This window comes from Lepidochelys olivacea (assembly GCF_965140295.1).
Source record: "Lepidochelys olivacea isolate rLepOli2 genome assembly, chromosome: 13".
Classification (NCBI taxonomy): Eukaryota; Metazoa; Chordata; order Testudines; family Cheloniidae; genus Lepidochelys; species Lepidochelys olivacea.
In genome coordinates this window covers 33,548,194-33,566,278 of record NC_140423.1, presented here as the reverse complement: position 1 = coordinate 33,566,278, position 18,085 = coordinate 33,548,194, and the positions used below count along the sequence as shown (strand labels likewise).

The 18,085-nt window shown below is 42.6% G+C and overlaps 2 protein-coding genes and 1 pseudogene across 3 annotated transcripts in view; 1 reads left to right on the top strand and 2 right to left on the bottom strand.

Annotated features, from left to right (window-relative positions):
- The window catches only part of LOC311529440 (olfactory receptor 6F1-like), a 206,598-nt pseudogene that overhangs the window by 122,805 nt on the left and 65,708 nt on the right, over positions 1-18,085 (top strand). The window lies entirely within an intron of this gene.
- On the bottom strand, positions 1,858-2,802 carry LOC311529841 (olfactory receptor 9S13-like; the record flags this gene model as incomplete). Its single annotated transcript, XM_084646102.1, has 1 exon — positions 1,858-2,802. The coding sequence occupies one exon, from the start codon at positions 2,800-2,802 to the stop codon at positions 1,858-1,860; it is 945 nt and encodes a 314-aa protein (XP_084502228.1).
- Positions 10,998-11,942, bottom strand: LOC311529839 (olfactory receptor 9S13-like; the record flags this gene model as incomplete). Its single annotated transcript, XM_084646100.1, has 1 exon — positions 10,998-11,942. One exon carries the CDS (start codon positions 11,940-11,942, stop codon positions 10,998-11,000), a length of 945 nt encoding a protein of 314 aa, XP_084502226.1.

The window sequence follows — 18,085 nt, the reverse complement described above, 5'->3', positions numbered from 1 at the left end:
TAGACAGTGCTATGTTGATAGGAGAGCTTCTCCCGCCAACATAGCTACCGCCTCTCAGGGAGGTGGATTAACTACGCTCCTTCCAGTCACCATAGAGCATCTTCATTAAAGTGCTACAGTAGCACAGCTGCATCAGTGCATCATCTGAAGTGTAGATGTGCCCTAAGTCTAAAGGGAAGGGACAAGGAGGAAGGGGGGGAGAGATAGCTCAGTGGTTTGAGCATTGGCTTGCTAAAGCCAGGGTTGTGAGTTCAATCCTTGAGGGGGCCATTTAGGGATTTGGGGAAAAAATTGGGGATTGGTCCTGCTTTGAGCAGGGGGTTGAACTAGACAACCTCCTGAGGTCCCTTCCAACCCTGGTATTCTATGATTCTATGAGATGATGGACTAACAAAGCTGCCTGGTTGGAGACCCAGAGACACTGACATATTGAATAAAGCCTACATATGTAAATGACGGTTGTGAAAGAGGTAATGGAAACACCTACCACAGCAAGGGCCCTGAGCTGGGGAACGGTGTCTGACGATAGCTGTGATAAGAGCTGGGCTCACAGAGATTCAGGAGCTGTCACCTAGGACTGACAGACAAAGAGACAGGGGCAGAGACAAGACAGATTCTCCAGCAGCTTGGTCTGGGGGGAGCCCTGGCATTGGCCTGTCTGAATTCTGAACCACCAAGGGACTGTTTAAAAGTGGATCTATGACAGAAGCACTGGGACAGGCCCAACTGAATGGTTATTTGGCCTATTAATGTCCTAGGATTCCCACCAAATAAGCAACTGTAGAAGCAGCAAGATGTCTGTTAGATGCTGTGGCTGATCTCCCATTCAACTGTTATCACACCTCTTCTTTGGCAGGCGCAATTGCTTTTGACTTGAGTGAGAAGAAATGGTGTTCAGAACCACTGAGGACAAGAACAGTAGTTCACACTTGTACTATGCCTCCTGTGTCTGAAATACCCACGTATGTAGCTGTGAAAATAACCGACTTTTCTAGTCACTAGCTGAACTAAAAATCTGAAAGAACGTATTTTAGACGATGATGATTCAGTGAACCAAACAAGTTGAAAAAAATTATTTTGGGTTGAACAAAAAGTTTAGCCAGATTCCCCAAACACAATATTTTCCTTTTCTCATTTTGGAGTTTTTAACCATTCTTAAGAAAATAAAATTGCAATAAAATTCTAAATGAAAAAGTATTTTTAATCAAACAATTAAAATGTTTCTTTTTTAAATGTTGAAAGGAAACGTTTTGATTTAAAAACAAATCTGTTTTTTTTTCTTTCCAACTGACAAAAATTTGGAAAACTCAACTCAAATTTGCCAACGGTTTTGGTCAACCTAAATCTGAACTTTTCATCCATAAAACATTTTGTCACTGACAGCAACACTGAGTGCTTCGGAAAATCGTAATTTACTTCCTTTGGTCAATTAGTCACGGGGGGCCAGGCAGTAAACTGTGATATAACACACACACATTAAGACAAGGGATTATTCTTGAGTTCCAGTGTTTGGATCATCATTAATAGAGCAGTTGTGAGATTCCAACACCAATCTCGAACACTCCCCAAGGTTCAGAGATGTTTGAATCCATATTTCCAGATCAGATGCATTACTAAGTTACATGAATAGATAACAATGCGAAAAAATGTAACATAGATACACAGAGGGTTGTTTGATTTATTTTTAAATCATTCTTATAATGGCATACTCCAGTGCTGGGGGTGGCATACAAATTTAGAGTGAGAAATTATTACAAATGGGAACTGCTAGTTTAGATAGATAGAAATTACGACTGTTACTGTACTAGTTTTACCATAACCCAAAGGATTATCTAGTTCAATTTTCATAGAGAAGGTTCATTTTAGAAACACTGAGCTGATGGTTCTTCCCAAAGCTTCTTTCACATCCTTGTTCCTCAGGCTGTAGATGAGGGGATTCAACATAGGGATGACCAGGGTATAAAACACAGACACCACTTTACTCTGAGCTGGAGATGCTAGCGAACTGGGCTGGGTGTACATGAAGGTAAGAGTCCCGTAAAATAAACTCACGGACATCATGTGGGAGGTGCAGGTGGAGAAGGCTCTGCGTCTGCCCTCAGCAGAGCGAATCCTGAGGATGGCGGAGATGATGTAGGCATAGGAGATGAAAATGACCATGGAAGTGCTCACAATGATGAGGCTGGATAAAGTGAACAGCACCAGTTCATTGATGTCTGTGTTGGTGCATGAGAGGCCTAGCAGGGGTGGAACGTCACAGAAGAAGTGATCTATCTCATTGGACCCACAGAAATACAGTGTAAAGGTGAAGACTGTTTGCACCATGGAGTTTACACCGCCGCAAACATAGGAACCCACCAGCAGCTGAACGCAAACCTGCTTGGACATGGCGATGGGATACAGGAGTGGGTTGCAGATGGCGGTGTATCGATCATATGCCATGGCTGCCAGGATGAATGTCTCAGTGGTGACAAAGACAGCGACTAAGAAGAATTGGGTGGCACATCCATTGAAGGAAATGGTTTTGCTGCCTGCTAGAAAGCTCGCCATGGCTTTGGGGGCGATGGTGGAGGAGTAGCAAAGGTCTAAGAGCGACAGGTTCATGAGGAAGAAGTACATTGGGGTGTGCAGGCGAGAGTGGGCTTTAATAAGGAAGACCATGATGGTGTTCCCCAGCACAGTTGCCATGTAAATCCCCAGAAACACCACAAAGGGGCCCACCTTGAGCCCCAGACCACTTCCAAACCCCAGCAGGATGAATTCCGTCAGTGCTGTGTGGTTTCTCTCTTTCACTGTCTCCATTTTCTTGGGAAAAGGAATGAGATAAGCATTAAAAATAGAAGCAAAGGGCTAGGGCTAAGGAAAATACCACAGGTTAAAGGCCCCATTTGTAGCTCTCTCCCATTGAAAATGAAGGCAAGTCTCCCCTTGGTTTTCATAAAAGTGGACTGAACCCTTAGAAATGTCATTAAATTTCTTCTTAATAAATCTCCAGAAGTTCTGTTAGAAATTTTGACTTTTCTACAATAGAGCACCAATTTATTAACTTTCCCATATAACAGTTTTTTACAAAAGGAAAATTTGCCCCTAGAAGACAGGATTCTGATACTCTTATTATAATATTACACACTGAGATCCATGGGACTCCCTTTGGAGTGAAGACGTACTCGACACGAGGTGTGTGGTGAAATGTGGCCCTCAATCCACACAATCCTTTATTTTAAGGCTAGAAGGAGCAAGATGAGCATTTAGTATGCAGCAAGCCCAATAGTTTGTGACTGAACTAGAGTATAACTCTGTCTCTCTCAAAGTTAGGAAATGCCAGGATTAAAGTTGCCCGTGCAACTTTCATTCACCTCCCTGTATGTATACATTATGATTAGACTTGGATAGGTTGGATTTTTAGAGGTACTTGACAGCAAACACACACATTGATGAAAAAACATTTCGATCAGTAACCACTGAAATTTACAGACAGACAGTCAAAAAACGCTACTTGAGAACCTACTGGAGTTTGATATAAGGATATTTATTTTGTACACGTTGACATGTGAGGCTTACAATTTGTGTTTTATTGGTTATAAAGCTTTAACTTTTTATATCTCAATGTGTACAGTCATTAAATAATTAGCATCTAACCCCCTTTGTTTGACCCCCTCGCATAATTTCCCATAACTGTGAAAATTTCAATTGATAAAAATTGAAAAAAGGCTTAAAATAAACATTGATATTTTTTGTTGAAATGTTATTAAAACATTGAATTATTCCAAGGCTAATTATGATACAGTCTTTAATTACCTGATCACATATTATTGTTTCCACAATACCCCTGCCTCATCCAGTGCACAGGATGGATGGGGCTCACCTACTGAACAGCTATTCAGTATATTTTTTGTGTCTTCATTGTTCAATGGATGACCCCAAGACTTACTTACTTCATGCTATTCAAACCCTGATCTGGAGAGAGAATGATTAATTTCCCCAGGGGCTTTCCCATAGTGCCCATCACTATAGTATCTGAGCTCTTTGCAAACAAGAGTGAATTTGTTTTCACAGCACTGGAGATGAGGGATTTTTAATCTGCCCCCAAACTTTCCCTTTCCCAGTCCTGGCTCTTCCTCAAGCCTGATTCCTTGTATCATTCTGTTTTCCACGCCGAGCTAGTCCAAGTCCCCTCTCCTCAGGCTTCTCATACCAGTCACAGTCTCCTTCCACATCCAGTTTCACTCATCACTTTGTCTAAGTTCCTCTTTCCCACAAGCTCCCAGATCCAATCTCCCTCTCCAGGCTCCTCATCCAATCTTGCTATCTTCCCCCCATCCTCATGTCAGTTCTTTCTCCTAGTCTCTTTGCCCAGCCAGGGCTGGTTCTGCCATTTCACACTAGAGTCTCATTGGATTTGTCTACCATGCCTCCTCACCTCTTCCACGCTTTTCTACTAGTTCTCAGCCCCTGTTCAGCCAGCCCCAGTATCCCCCCCTCACCTACTTGCTATGAACACTCGCTCTCCCCTCCTTCATGTTCCTTCCTGGCCTCCAGTCTCCTTCCCCCTGTAGTCTCCCTCCCAGCTCTCAGCACTAGTTTTATTGCCCAGTTAGCCCCAGTTTACCTCCCAGCTCCCAGTTTCCATGTTGTGTCTCCCCTCCATGCCAGCTTCCAGTTTTTCTCCCATCACCTTAGTAAAAAACAAAAACAAAAAAAATCTTGACTTAATCTGGAGACCTTTCTTTCTTATTTTCACCCAAAGCCTAATACTTTGTGACCCTGGTCCTTGATTCTGGTGCTACTGTAGCAATTGTAATAGTAAAGACCAGTCATAATTTTTTTTTCAGCACAATAGTGGACTCTCAATTAAATGAAAGTATTCACATAAAATGTCTGCTTTCCTCAAAACAATTCCATTTTTTATTGGAAAATCATTCTCCCTCCCTCAGTGTGTAATTTCAGTTTTCACTGAAAAACTGAAAATGTTCAGTTGAAAACTTAAACTTTCGGTAGGGGAAAAAAATTCAGAGCAGTTCTTATGATAACAAACACAAACAAAAATTAGGTTTAGTGACACTTCAGGTTGCATCAGGCACTCTCCACCAACCAAAATCTAAAAGCATTGAAACCAGAATTGAAAGAAAAGTTTTCTGTATTCCTTGCCACCATCATATTATAGGCAGCACTGTTGATAATTCACTATGAAATTCCATAAGGCTTTCAGATTGATCTCCAACAGAAGCCTGAAATCAATACATACCACAGTCTCATTCAACTTGCAAAACCTTAATAGCAACCTCATGCTCTCTTCTGTCAATGGATCAGCGTATCTGCCTGTCACACAGCTTAAGTACTTGCCATATTCATCTGCTTTAATGTTCCTAAGAGCTGGAATTTGAAAATGTCACTCCAGACCAAAGGGCCAAAACAATTGCAGCAGTTAGGGTTCTATCAACAGCCAGAAAAGTCACTTTTACCCCCGGCAATATCTCCTCCTCACTGATCTCTCAACAATGAGCACTAACTTCACTGATGAGTCTTTCTGCTTTGTTCCAGAACCTGCTGGGACATGGTCCCCAGGTGCTTCAAATGGTTCAAAACTTCAAGCAAGATATTTGTTTTAATGTTGCTTTGTTTTGGGATTGCAGTAATTTCCCAGATTGAAATATTGGGCTCACATGAACTGAGTGTGTTTTTAGTCTTCTTTCTATAAAGACACTGGTTACCCTCCTCAAAAGAACGCACTCAGTGAAGCCAACTGTGTGACTAGTTCCACAATGCTTACTCTCATTGAGTAGTGCTTACTGATGCAACTAGTTCCACTGAGTAAGGGGTGTGGAATTGGACCAATCTGAATAACAATTCTTTCTTTCTTCTTTTTTTTTTATTTCAGAATTTCCCATGGAATGGGAATTTGAGTTCTAAGCCAGCTCTAACACAGACAGAACTAATTCAACAGAGAGCATTCATATCTGGTCAATTGTGCAGGTGTGCTGTGTCCACACAGCATCAGGTTGTATCGGGAAAAGATGTGTTTGTACTCTGGGTAGGAATTCCAGTGTCCCCTATTGGCACCTCCTAGCATGTTACCTTGTTGAACATTTTCACAGTGCATTGTGCCTCTCCCTTATACCTCTAGGAATCTAGGTTGAAATGGGAATCTAGGGTGGGAATCTAGGGTAAAATGTTGACAAATCCCTCCATTCCATCCAATAGCCTGCGGCTCTTATATATGAATTGTCCACTGCAAAGATGCATGCAGTGCGAGAAACACAGCACTCTTCTCCATTTTATGTACAAAACAAAAAAATTATGTTTTATTTTCAAGGCCCTTGTGCTTAGGTAGAGTCACCTGAGGATGAGTGAACAGACAGTCATGAGGATACACCTGTACAGCTTCCCAAGACCAGGTGCATGTGCAAGAGAGGTGGTTTGGGGCCCATCCAATGAGCATCAAGTGCAGGGACTGGGTTGTGATGCAAACCTGGGATGACCAGCAGTGGCTCCAGGACTTTCAGATGCAAAAAGCCACATGCCTGGAGTTGAGGGTCAAGCTCATTCAAACCCTGAAGTGCACAGAGATTGAGATAAGCACTGTCCAGACCTTGGAGAACGGAATGCATGTTGCCATGTGAAATTGTGCAACCTCATATTTCTACAAGTCAGTGGGGAATCAATTTGATGCTGGAAAATCAGTTTTGGGGTATGTCAAGGTTCCTTCCCCACTCTGAACTCTAGGGTACAGATGTGGGGACCTGCATGAAAACCTCCTAAACTTACTTTTACCAGCTTAGGTTAAAACTTCCCCAAGGAACAAACTATTTTACCCTTTGCCCTTGGACTTTCGCTGCCACCACCAAACGTCTAACTGGTATTATTATTATTATTAGGAAAGATTCCGTTTGGAAATGCCTTTCCCCCCAAAAAAAATCCTCCCAAGCATTACCACCCCCTTTCTGGGGAAGGTTTGATAAAAATCCTCACCAATTCGCATAGGTGACCACAGACTCAAACCCTTGGATCTTGAGAACAATGAAAAAGCATTCAGTTTCTTAAAAGAAGAATTTTAATAGAAGAAAAAGTAAAAAGAATCACCTCTGTAAAATCAGGATGGTAAATACCTTACAGGGTAATCAGATTCAAAACATAAAGAGAATCCCTCTAGGCAAAACCTTAAGTTACAAAAAGACACAAAAACTGGAATATCCATTCCCTCCAGCACAGCTTATTCTCTCAGCCATTTAAAGAAATCAGAATCTAATGCATACCTAGCTAGATTATGTACTAAGTTCTAAGACTCCATTCCTGTTCTGTCCCCGGCTAAAGCATCACACAGACAGAGAGAGAGGCTTTGTTTCTCCATCCCCCCCAGCTTTTGAAAGTATCTTGTCTCCTCATTGGTCATTTTGGTCAGGTGCCAGCGAGGTTATCCTAGCTTCTTAACCCTTTACAGGTGAAAGAGTTTTTCCTCTGGCCAGGAGGGATTTTAAAGGTGTTTACCATTCCCCTTATATTTATGACAGGGTACATCATCATGCAGATATGCAAGGTGAGAAATAATGTCTTACTGTTCTGAGTAGAAAACCTGGGCAATGTGCAGGGAATAACAGATGAATTCAATGACTTCCCTAATTTTGCTGAGTCCTTATTGGGTGCCCCTTTCCCCAGCTAGACTTTGAGTACATAAACCACAAGGGTTACTGTTCCATAGTACAGAGGCCTTGGTGAACCCTAGTGGGTGATTTACTGAAATGAATGTTGGCTGGCTGGGAAAAGTCCATAGTCCTCAAAGCTTTAGAAATGCAGGGCTTTTTGACAGACTGAAAGCTAGGGCGTTCTCCCCAGACTGTCCAACTGACTTTAACAGAGTTTCTGTGCCAGCTCTGCCTCTCTCTTGGTGACTCGGCCCACCCTTTCCTTCTCTGGAAGTCGAACATCAACAACCTAGAGAAAATCAAGGAGAGGTTTAGCGATCACCAGGGGCAGGTTCAGGATGACTAGGGAGTGGACTTTGAAAGGCAGGTGAAAGTGTCTCATGAAAAGGATCAATCTCTGTGGAGGAAAACATTCCAGCAGCCTCTGATGCATGCTATGCAGTGCATAATATTGGTGAAATCAATGGTGAGACCCAGCTACTAGGCTGGATGAGTGAGGTGGACAGACTAGAGCTGTAAAAGTGTTTCTTGTCTTAGGCCTACAGTTGCAGTAGGATTCCTATTTTGTTCAATGGCAAGAGAAGAGATGGTAGAAGTTGATAAAGTACAGTTCGGAGCTGAAGAGAAATGGTCAAATGAAAAAAGTCCCATTCAATTATGTCACATGAAGGCAGACAACTCAATATTGACCCATTTTATAAGTGCTTGTACACAAATACTAAAAGTCGAAATACTAAGATGGGTGAGCTTGAGGGGCTGGTATTAAAGGAGGATTGTCATAAATATAAAGGGAAGGGTAACCACCTTTCTGTATACAGTGCTATAAAATTCCTCCTGGCCAGAGGCAACATCCTGTTACCTGTGAAGGGTTACGAAGCTCAGCTAACCTGGCTGGCACCTGACCTAAAGGACCAATAAGGGGACAAGATACTTTCAAATCTTGGGGGAAGGAAGGCTTTTGTTTTGTGCTCTTTGTTTACATGTTTGTTCTCTCTTGGATCTGAGAGAGGCCAGACAGAAATCCATCTTCTCCAAGCCGTCCTAATCCAAGTTTCCAATACTGCAACCAGTATAGATGAGCTAGGCAAGGCGGATTAGTTTATCTTTTGTTTTATGTGAATTTTCCCTGTGTTACAAGGGAGGTTTATTCCTGTTTTCTGTAACTTTAAGGTTTTGCCCGGAGGGGTATCCTCTGTGTTTTGAATCTGATTACCCTGTAAAGTATTTTCCATCCTGATTTTACAGAGATGATTTTTACCTTTCTTTTTTTCAATAAAATCCTTCTTTTAAGAAGCTGACTGATTTTCCCATTGTTCCAAGATCCAGGGGTTTGGGTCTTTGATGATTTTGTAACCAATTGGTTAGGATATTATTCTCAAGCCTTCCCCAGGAAAGGGGATGTGTAGGGCTTGGGGGGATATTTTGGGGGAAGACGTCTCCAAGTGGGCTCTTTCCCTGTTCTTTGTTTAAAACACTTGGTGGTGGCAGCGTACTGTTCAAGGACAAAGCAAAGTTTGTACTTTGCAGAAGTTTTAAACCTAAGCTGGTAAGAATAAGCTTAGGGGGTCTTTCATGCGGGTCCCCACATCTGTACCGTAGAGTTCAGAGTGGGGAAGGAACCCTGACAAGGATATTGACTTAATAAGCATAACAGAAACATGGTGGAATGATGATAATTAAGGCTAAGATTTAATCATGGGTATTTTTAATAAAAGTCATGGACAGGTCACAGGCAAGAAACAAAAAATCAGGGGCCTGTGCCTTTCCATGAGTTATACCATAAATATCTCTGATTGACTCATGGGGGGATGCTGTGATGGGAGGTACTGTGGGAGGGTAGAAGACCCTGGTACCATCTGCGGGGAGGAGCCTGGGGGTCATGCTGCTGCTCCCACCACCACCGGGGAGGGGAGCTCCAGGGGGTGGCTGTCGCTCTGACTGCTGCTGGAGGCGGGGTAGGGAAGCCCTGGGGGCAGTGGCTGTTCTTGCCTCGGCTGGGGGGAAGCCCCAGGGTGCCAGGCATTCCTCCAGCCGCCCCAGGACAACTGCTGGGCATCGCTGAGCTGTGGCTGTTCCTGCCGCCCCCAGGACTGCTACTCAGGCAGTCCCTGGTGCCCTCTGCATCGGTGACTGCTTGGGCAGGGGCCAGGGGCCAGCTGCCTGGAGATGCCAGAACAATGGCTGGTGCGGCTGGCTGTGGGACCGTCCGAGTGGCTAGCTGCAGAGGCGCTCCGACAGAGCCAGGCTGTCACCCGTTCAACTGTTATCATGTCTCTTCTTCTGCAGGAGTAATGGCTACTGACTTCAGTGAGAGGAAATGGTGTTCAGAACCACTGAGAGTGAGAACAGTAGTTCACACTTGTACTATGCCTCCTGTGTCTGAAATACCCACATATGTAGTTGTGAAAATAACCAACTTTCCTAATCTCTGGCTGAATTGAAAACTTGAAGAAAAAAAAAAAGAATGTGTTTTGAGTTGACACAAAATTATTTTTTAGGTGATGATGTTGATGATGAGGCGACTTTTTCTGTAATAATAACTTTCACTTGGCCATCCAAACAATACACACACCACAAGCTGGTAAAGGAGAGAGAGACCAGTATTAATGTAACAAGTCCTGGTATTTCAGCACCAAGGCTGAGGTTTTCAAAGGGACCAATGGTATTTTATCACCCATCTCCCATTGAATGACAATGGGAACTGGGCACCAGTAGCACATACCCCTGTCATTTGAACTGAAAATAAAAGGGGGCTGTTTAGAAGTGCTCATTGTTGGCTTAACGGTGTCACCCCCCCACCCATTGAAACCAGAGATAAAAGTGCCATTGACTGCAACACTGAGTGCTTCTGAAAATCCTCCAGAAAAGTAGGAGCCAGCCAGTAAAGTGTGACATAAACACACACACACACACACACACATTAAGCCAAGGGACTATTTTTTGAGTTCCAGTGAGTGGATCAGCATTGATAGACCAGTGGTGAAATTCCGACACAGATCTCAAACACTCCCCAAGGTTCAGGGGCATTTTAATCCATATTTCCAGAACAGATGCATTTCTAAGGTACATGAATAGATAACAATGTGGAAAAGTGTAACATAGATACACAGAGTGTTGATTGATTTATTTTTTAAATCACTCTTGTAATGGCATACTCCAGTGTTGAGACTGGCGTACAAATTTAGAAAGAGACAAGAACAAATGGAAACTGCTATTTTAGAAAGACATATAGATAAATTGATAGATAGAGGGGGTGTATGGGGATAGATAGATTAGTTTAGATTAGATTATGACTATTACGGTACTGGTCTTTCCATAACCCAAAGGATTATTTATTTCAATGTTCATAGAGAAGGTTCATTTTAGAAACACTGAGCTGATGGTTCTTCCCAAAGCTTCTTTCACATCCTTGTTCCTCAGGCTGTAGATGAGGGGATTCAACATAGGGATGACCAGGGTATAAAACACAGACACCACTTTACTCTGAGCTGGAGATGCTAGCGAACTGGGCTGGGTGTACATGAAGGTAAGAGTCCCGTAAAATAAACTCACGGACATCATGTGGGAGGTGCAGGTGGAGAAGGCTCTGCATCTGCCCTCAGCAGAGCGAATCCTGAGGATGGCGGAGATGATGTAGGCATAGGAGATGAAAATGACCATGGAAGTGCTCACAATGATGAGGCTGGATAAAGTGAACAGCACCAGTTCATTGATGTCTGTGTTGGTGCATGAGAGGCCTAGCAGGGGTGGAGCATCACAGAAGAAGTGATCTATCTCATTGGACCCACAGAAATACAGTGTAAAGGTGAAGGCTGTTTGCATCATGGAGTTTACACCACCACAAACATAGGAACCCACCAGCAGCTGAACGCAAACCTGCTTGGACATGGCGATGGGATACAGGAGTGGGTTGCAGATGGCGGTGTATCGATCATATGCCATGGCTGCCAGGATGAATGCCTCAGTTGTGACAAAGACAGCGACTAAGAAGAATTGGGTGGCACATCCATTGAAGGAAATGGTTTTGCTGCCTGCTAGGAAGCTCGCCATGGCTTTGGGGGCGATGGTGGAGGAGTAGCAAAGGTCTAAGAGCGACAGGTTCATGAGGAAGAAGTACATTGGGGTGTGCAGGCGAGAGTGGGCTTTAATAAGGAAGACCATGATGGTGTTCCCCAGCACAGTTGTCATGTAAATCCCCAGAAACACCACAAAGGGGCCCACCTTGAGCCCCAGACCACTTCCAAACCCCAGCAGGATGAATTCCGTCAGTGCTGTGTGGTTTCTCTCTTTCACTGTCTCCATTTTCTTGGGAAAAGGAATGAGATAAGCATTAAAAATAGAAGCAAAGGGCTAAGGAGAATGCCACAGGTTACAGGCCCAATTTGTAGCTCTCTCCCATTGAAAATGAAGGCAAGTCTCCCCTTGGCTTTCATGAAAGTGGACTGAACCCTTAGAAATGTCATTAAATTTCTTCTTAATAAATCTCCAGTTCTGTTAGAAATTTTGACTTTTCTACCATAGACCACCAATTTATTAATGTTCCCATATAACAATTATTTACAAGAGGAGAATTTGCCCATAGAGGGCAAGATTCTGCTGCTCTTACCATGATCTTACTCACTGAGATCAATGGGACTCCCCTTGGAGTGAAGGAGTACTCAACATGAGGTAGTGTGGTGAAATGTGGCCCTCAGTGCACACAGTCCTTTATTTTAAGTCTAGAAGACAGCAACATGAGCATTTAGTATGCAGCAAGCCCAATAGTTTGTGACTGAAGTAGAGCATAACTCTGTCTCTCTCAAAGTTAGGAAATGCCAGGATTAAAGTTGCCCGTGCAACTTTCATTCACCTCCCTGTACGTATACATTATGATTATACTTGGACAGGTTGGATTTTTAGAGGTACTTGACAGCAAACACACACATTGATGAAAAAACATTTCCATCAATAACCACTGAAATTTACAGACAGGAAAAGTCAGAAAAACACTGCTTGAGAACCTACTGGAGTTTGATTTAAGGATTTTTTTTTTAATACTTTGACATGTGACACTCACAATTTGTGTTGTGGCAGTTATAAAGCTTTAACTTTTTATATCTGAATGTTTACTGTCATTAAATAATTAGTGTCTAACCCTCTTTCTTTGAGCCCCTATGATTTCCCATAACTTTGAAAATTTAAATAGATAAAAATTGAAAAAAAGGCTTATAAATAAACGATATTAGCCAATGAAATTTTATTAAAAATTAATTTTCTGCCAAGCCTAATTATGGTAGAGTCTTTAATAACCTGATCACATATTATTATTTTCGCAGTACCTCTCCCTCATCCAGTGCACAGGATGGATGGGGCTCACTTACTGGACCGTTATTCAATATTTTGTTTTGTCTTAATTGTTCAGTGAGTGGCCACAAGACTTACTTACTGCACATTATTCAAACCCTGCTCTGGAGAGAGAATTATTAATTCCTCCATGGGCTTTCCTGCAGTGCCCATCACTATAGTGTCTGAGTGCTTCAGAAACATCAATGAATTTGTTTTCACAGCACTGGAGATGAGGGATTTTTATTCTATCCCCAACCTTTCCTTTTCCCAGTCCTGGCTCTTCCCCAAGCCTGGCTCCTTGTTTCATCCTATTCTCCTCATCGAGCCAGTTTAAGTCCCCTCTCCTTTCTTTCTTATTTTCACGCAGAGCCTAGCACAATGTGACCCTGATCCTTGATTCTGGTGTTATTGTAACAATTGTAATAATTAAGGCCAGTCATATTTTTTTTATCAGCAGAATAGTGGACTTTCAATTAAATGAAAATATTCACAAAAAATGTCTGCTTTCCTCAAAACAATTCCATTTTTCATTGGAAAATCATTCTCCCTCCCCCAGTTTGCAATTAAGTTTTCAACTGAATATTTTCAGTTCTTCAGTAAAAATGAAAACTTTCGGTAGGGAAAAAAGGTTCAGAGCAGTTCTTATAATAACAAATACAATAAAAAATTAGGTTTAGTGACACTTCAGGTTGCGTCAGGACACTCCCCACCAACCAGAACCTAAAAGCATTGAAATCAGAATTGAAAGAAAAGTCTTCTGTATTCCTTGCCACCATCACATTACAGACAACACTGTTGATAATTCATTATGACATTCCATAAGGCTTTCAGATTGATCTCCAACAGAAGACTGAAATCAATACATACCCCATCTTCATTCAACTTGCAGAACTTTAATAGTGCCCTCATGCTCTCTTCTCTCAATGAATCAGCATGGGTGCGTAACACACAGCTCAAGTACTTACAAAGTTCATCTGCTTAATGTTCCTAAGAGCTGGAATTTGAAAATGTTGCCCCAGACTCAAGGGCCAAGTCTATTGCGGCTGTTAGCGTTCTATCAACAGCTAGAAAAGTCACTTTTACCCGCAGCAATATATCCTCCTCACTGATCTCTCAACAATGAGCACTAACTTCATTGAAGTGTCTTTCTGCTTCGTTCCAGGACCTGCTGGGACATGGTCCCTGGGTGCTTCAAATGGTTCAAAACTTCAAGCAAGCTATTTTTTTTAATGTTGCTTTGTTTTGGGATTACAGTGATTTCCCAGACTGAAATATTGGGCTCATATGAACTGAGTGTGTTTTTAGTCTTCTTTCCATAAAGATGCTGGTTACTCTCCGCAAATGAACATGCCTGATGAAGCCAACTGTGTGACTAGTTCCACAACCCTTACTCTCATTGAGTAGAGCTTACTGATGCAACTAGTTCTGCTGAGTAAGGGGTGTGGAATTGGCCCCCATGTGAGTAACAGTTCCTTTTTTCTTTTTTTCTTAAAAAAAAAATAATTTCTTACAGAATGGTAATTTGAGTTCTAAACCAGCTCTACCATGGGCAAAACTAATTCAACAGACTGCATTCATATTCGATCAATTGTGCTGGTTCCTTGTGTCCACACAGCATTAGGGTATATCAGGAAAAGATGTGTTGTACTCTGGATAGGAACTCAAGTGTCTCCCATGCCACCTTTTAGCATGTTACCCTGTGGGAGATTTTCACAGTGCATTGTGGAATACCCTTATGTCTCTCAGAGACTTGAGGAAATCCAGGGGGAAATGTTGATAATTCCCTCTGTGCCATCCAATAGCCTGCTGCTCTCATGCCTCGTGAATGAATTGTCCACTGCAAAGATGCATGTAGCGCAGAGAAACACAGCATTCTTCCCCATTTTATGCATACATATAGCATACGATTCTGTTTTATTTGCAATTCCCCCGTGCTCAGATAGAGTCAACAGAGGATGAGTGAACTGATACTCCTGCAGATACACCCTTACACCTTCCCAAGGCCAGGTGCACCCAGCAGAGAGGTGGTTTGGGGTCCGTTCAATGAGCACCGAGTGGAGGGACTGAATTATGATGCAAACCTGGGATGACCAGCAGTGGCTCCAGGACTTTCAGATGCAGAAGGCCACATTCCTGGAGTTAAGAGCCAAGCTCATTCAAACCCTTCAGTGCACAGACATCGAGACGAGCACTGTCCAGACCTTTGAGAAAGGAATGCATGTTGCCATGTGAAATTGTGCAACCGCATATTTCTATCAGTCAGTGGGGAATCAATTTGATGCTGGAAAATCAGTTTGTGGGTACATCATCGTGCAGGTATACAAGGTGAAAAATAGCGTCTTGCTATTCTGGGTAGAAAACCTGAGCAATATGCAGGAAATAATAGATGAATTCAATGAATTCCCTAACAATGCTGAGTCTTTATTGGGAGCCCCTTTCCCCAGCTAGACTTTGAGTACATAAACCACAAGGGTTACTGTTCCATAGTACAGAGGCCTTGGTGAACTCTAGTGGGTGATTTACGGAAATGAATGTTGGCTAGTTGGGAAAAGTCCACAGTCCTCAAAGCTTTAGAAATGCAGGGCTTTTTGACAGACTGAAAGCTAGGGCGTTCTCCCCAGACTGTCCAACTGACTTTAACAGGGTTTCTGTGCCAGCTCTGCCTCTCTCTTGGTGACTCGGCCCACCCTTTCCTTCTCTGGAAGTCGAACATCAACAACCTAGAGAAAATCAAGGAGAGGTTTAGTGATCACCTGGGCAGGTTCAGGATGCCTAGGGAGTGGACTTTGAAAGGCAGGTGAAAGTGTCTCATGAAAAGGATCAATCTCTGTGGAGGAAAACATTCCAGCAGCCTCTGATGCATGCTGTGCAGTGCATAATATCGGCGAGACCAACGGTGAGACCCAACTACTGGGCTGGATGAGTGAGGAGCACAGACTAGAGCTGTAAATATGTTTCTTGTCTTAGGCCTACAGTTGCAGTAGCATTCCCGTTCTGTTCAATGGCAAGAGAAGAAATGGTAGAAGTTGATAAAGTACAGTTCGGAGCTGAAGAGAAATGGTCAAATGAAAAAAGTCCCATTCAATTACATCACATGAAGGCAGACAACTCTGTATTGATCAATTTTATAAGTGCTTGTACACAAATGCTTGAAGTTGAAATACTAAGATGGGTGAGCTTGAGGGGCTGGTATTAAAGGAGGACATTGCCATAATAAGCATCACAGAAACTTGGTGGAATGATGATAATCAATGGGACATGGTAATACCAGGCACAGAATATATAGGATTGACAGAATAGGTCATGCTGTTGGGGGAGAGGAACTATTGTGAAAGAAGGCATAGACTGAAATATAGCTGGGAGCGGACAACAAAGAGGATGGATCACTCGATAATTGCTCTGTTGTGTTCATTTCCGCTGAAGATCTGGCACTGGCCATTGTCTGAAGGCAGGACATTGGGCTACAGGGACCATTGGTCTGATCCAGTATGGCCATTTCTGTATTCTTATAGAAATGCAAATCACACTTTGAAAGAAATTTGCCAAACAAGACAATCCTACACATAGTCTTCTCTGGACAATTAAAGCTGGACATAAAAGGTGTCCCCCTCACCACCAAGAAAATGGTGAATGTTCATTGAAAACCTGAAAGCGAAATTTTTCAGCTAAGACTACTGAAGAGCAAAATGTATTTTTTAAAAAATCTTCAAATTTTCCATGAAAAATATTTTTTTAATTGCTCCCGATTTTTAGTGAATATGAGATCATGCTCAAGGGAGACAAGGAAGACAAGTGGTCAAACCCAACACCTAATTCTCAGAGTTAAATTAATCCATTCCGGGAATAGAAAAAACATAGTCCAATTCCTCTAATTGGACAAATACCCTGAGAGAATGTCTTAGGTTAAGGCCGCAGACTGTGTGTCTGAGTTTTCTCTCATGGGTATAAACCACTCTCCAACCCTCCTGATTTTGCTACAGATGTCTGAATCTAACCTTGTTGATTGAAAAGCCCAGTGACTCTGGGGGGGATGCTTAGTTCTAATTTGTCCTGGGGCTCCTGGGTGGAGACATGGGAGGGAGGGGAAAGCAAAGACCATGGATTTTATGAAGCCTTGTTAGCGATGAGTCACCACCCTATGGTACTACACCTTTGTCTGCAGAAGCCAGGGGACTGGATGAAAGAGCACTTCTCCCTCCCCAGCAGCCAGCCACCAATGGGACTGACAGAACCCAGAGACATCAGCAACAGCTAAGAGTTCCCACAACCTAGCGGATTGTCACTCGGGAGACAAGCCAGCTAGTGAAAGAAGCAGCAGCGCTGAAACCAACACCATTGATGGCAAATAACATTCAGAAACACTATAAGAGTCAAGAAGTTAGAAAGACCTTGTCAAGGTTCCTCCCCCACTCTGAACTCTAGGGTACAGATGTGGGGACCTGCATGAAAAACCTCCTAAGCTTATCTTTACCAGATTAGGTCAAAACTTCCCCAAGGTACAAAATATTCCCCCCCGTTGTCCTTGGACTGGCCGCTACCACCACCAAACTAATACTTGTTACTGGGGAAGAGCTGTTTGGACGCGTCTTTCCCCCCAAAATACTTCCCAAAACCCTGCACCCCACTTCCTGGACAAGGTTTGGTAAAAAGCCTCACCAATTTGCCTAGGTGACTACAGACCCAGACCCTTGGATCTTAAGAACAATGAACAATCCTCCCAACACTTGCACCCCCCCTTTCCTGGGAAATGTTGGATAAAAAGCCTCACCAATTTGCATAGGTGACCACAGACCCAAACCCTTGGATCTGAGAACAATGAAAAAGCATTCAGTTTTTTACAAGAAGACTTTTAATAAAAAAAATAGAAGTAAATAGAAATAAAGAAATCCCCCCTGTAAAATCAGGATGGTAGATATCTTACAGGGTAATTAGATTCAAAAACATAGAGAACCCCTCTAGGCAAAACCTTAAGTTACAAAAAAGATACACAGACAGAAATAGTTATTCTATTCAGCACAATTCTTTTCTCAGCCATTTAAAGAAATCATAATCTAACACATACCTAGCTAGATTACTTACTAAAAGTTCTAAGACTCCATTCCTGTTCTGTCCCTGGCAAA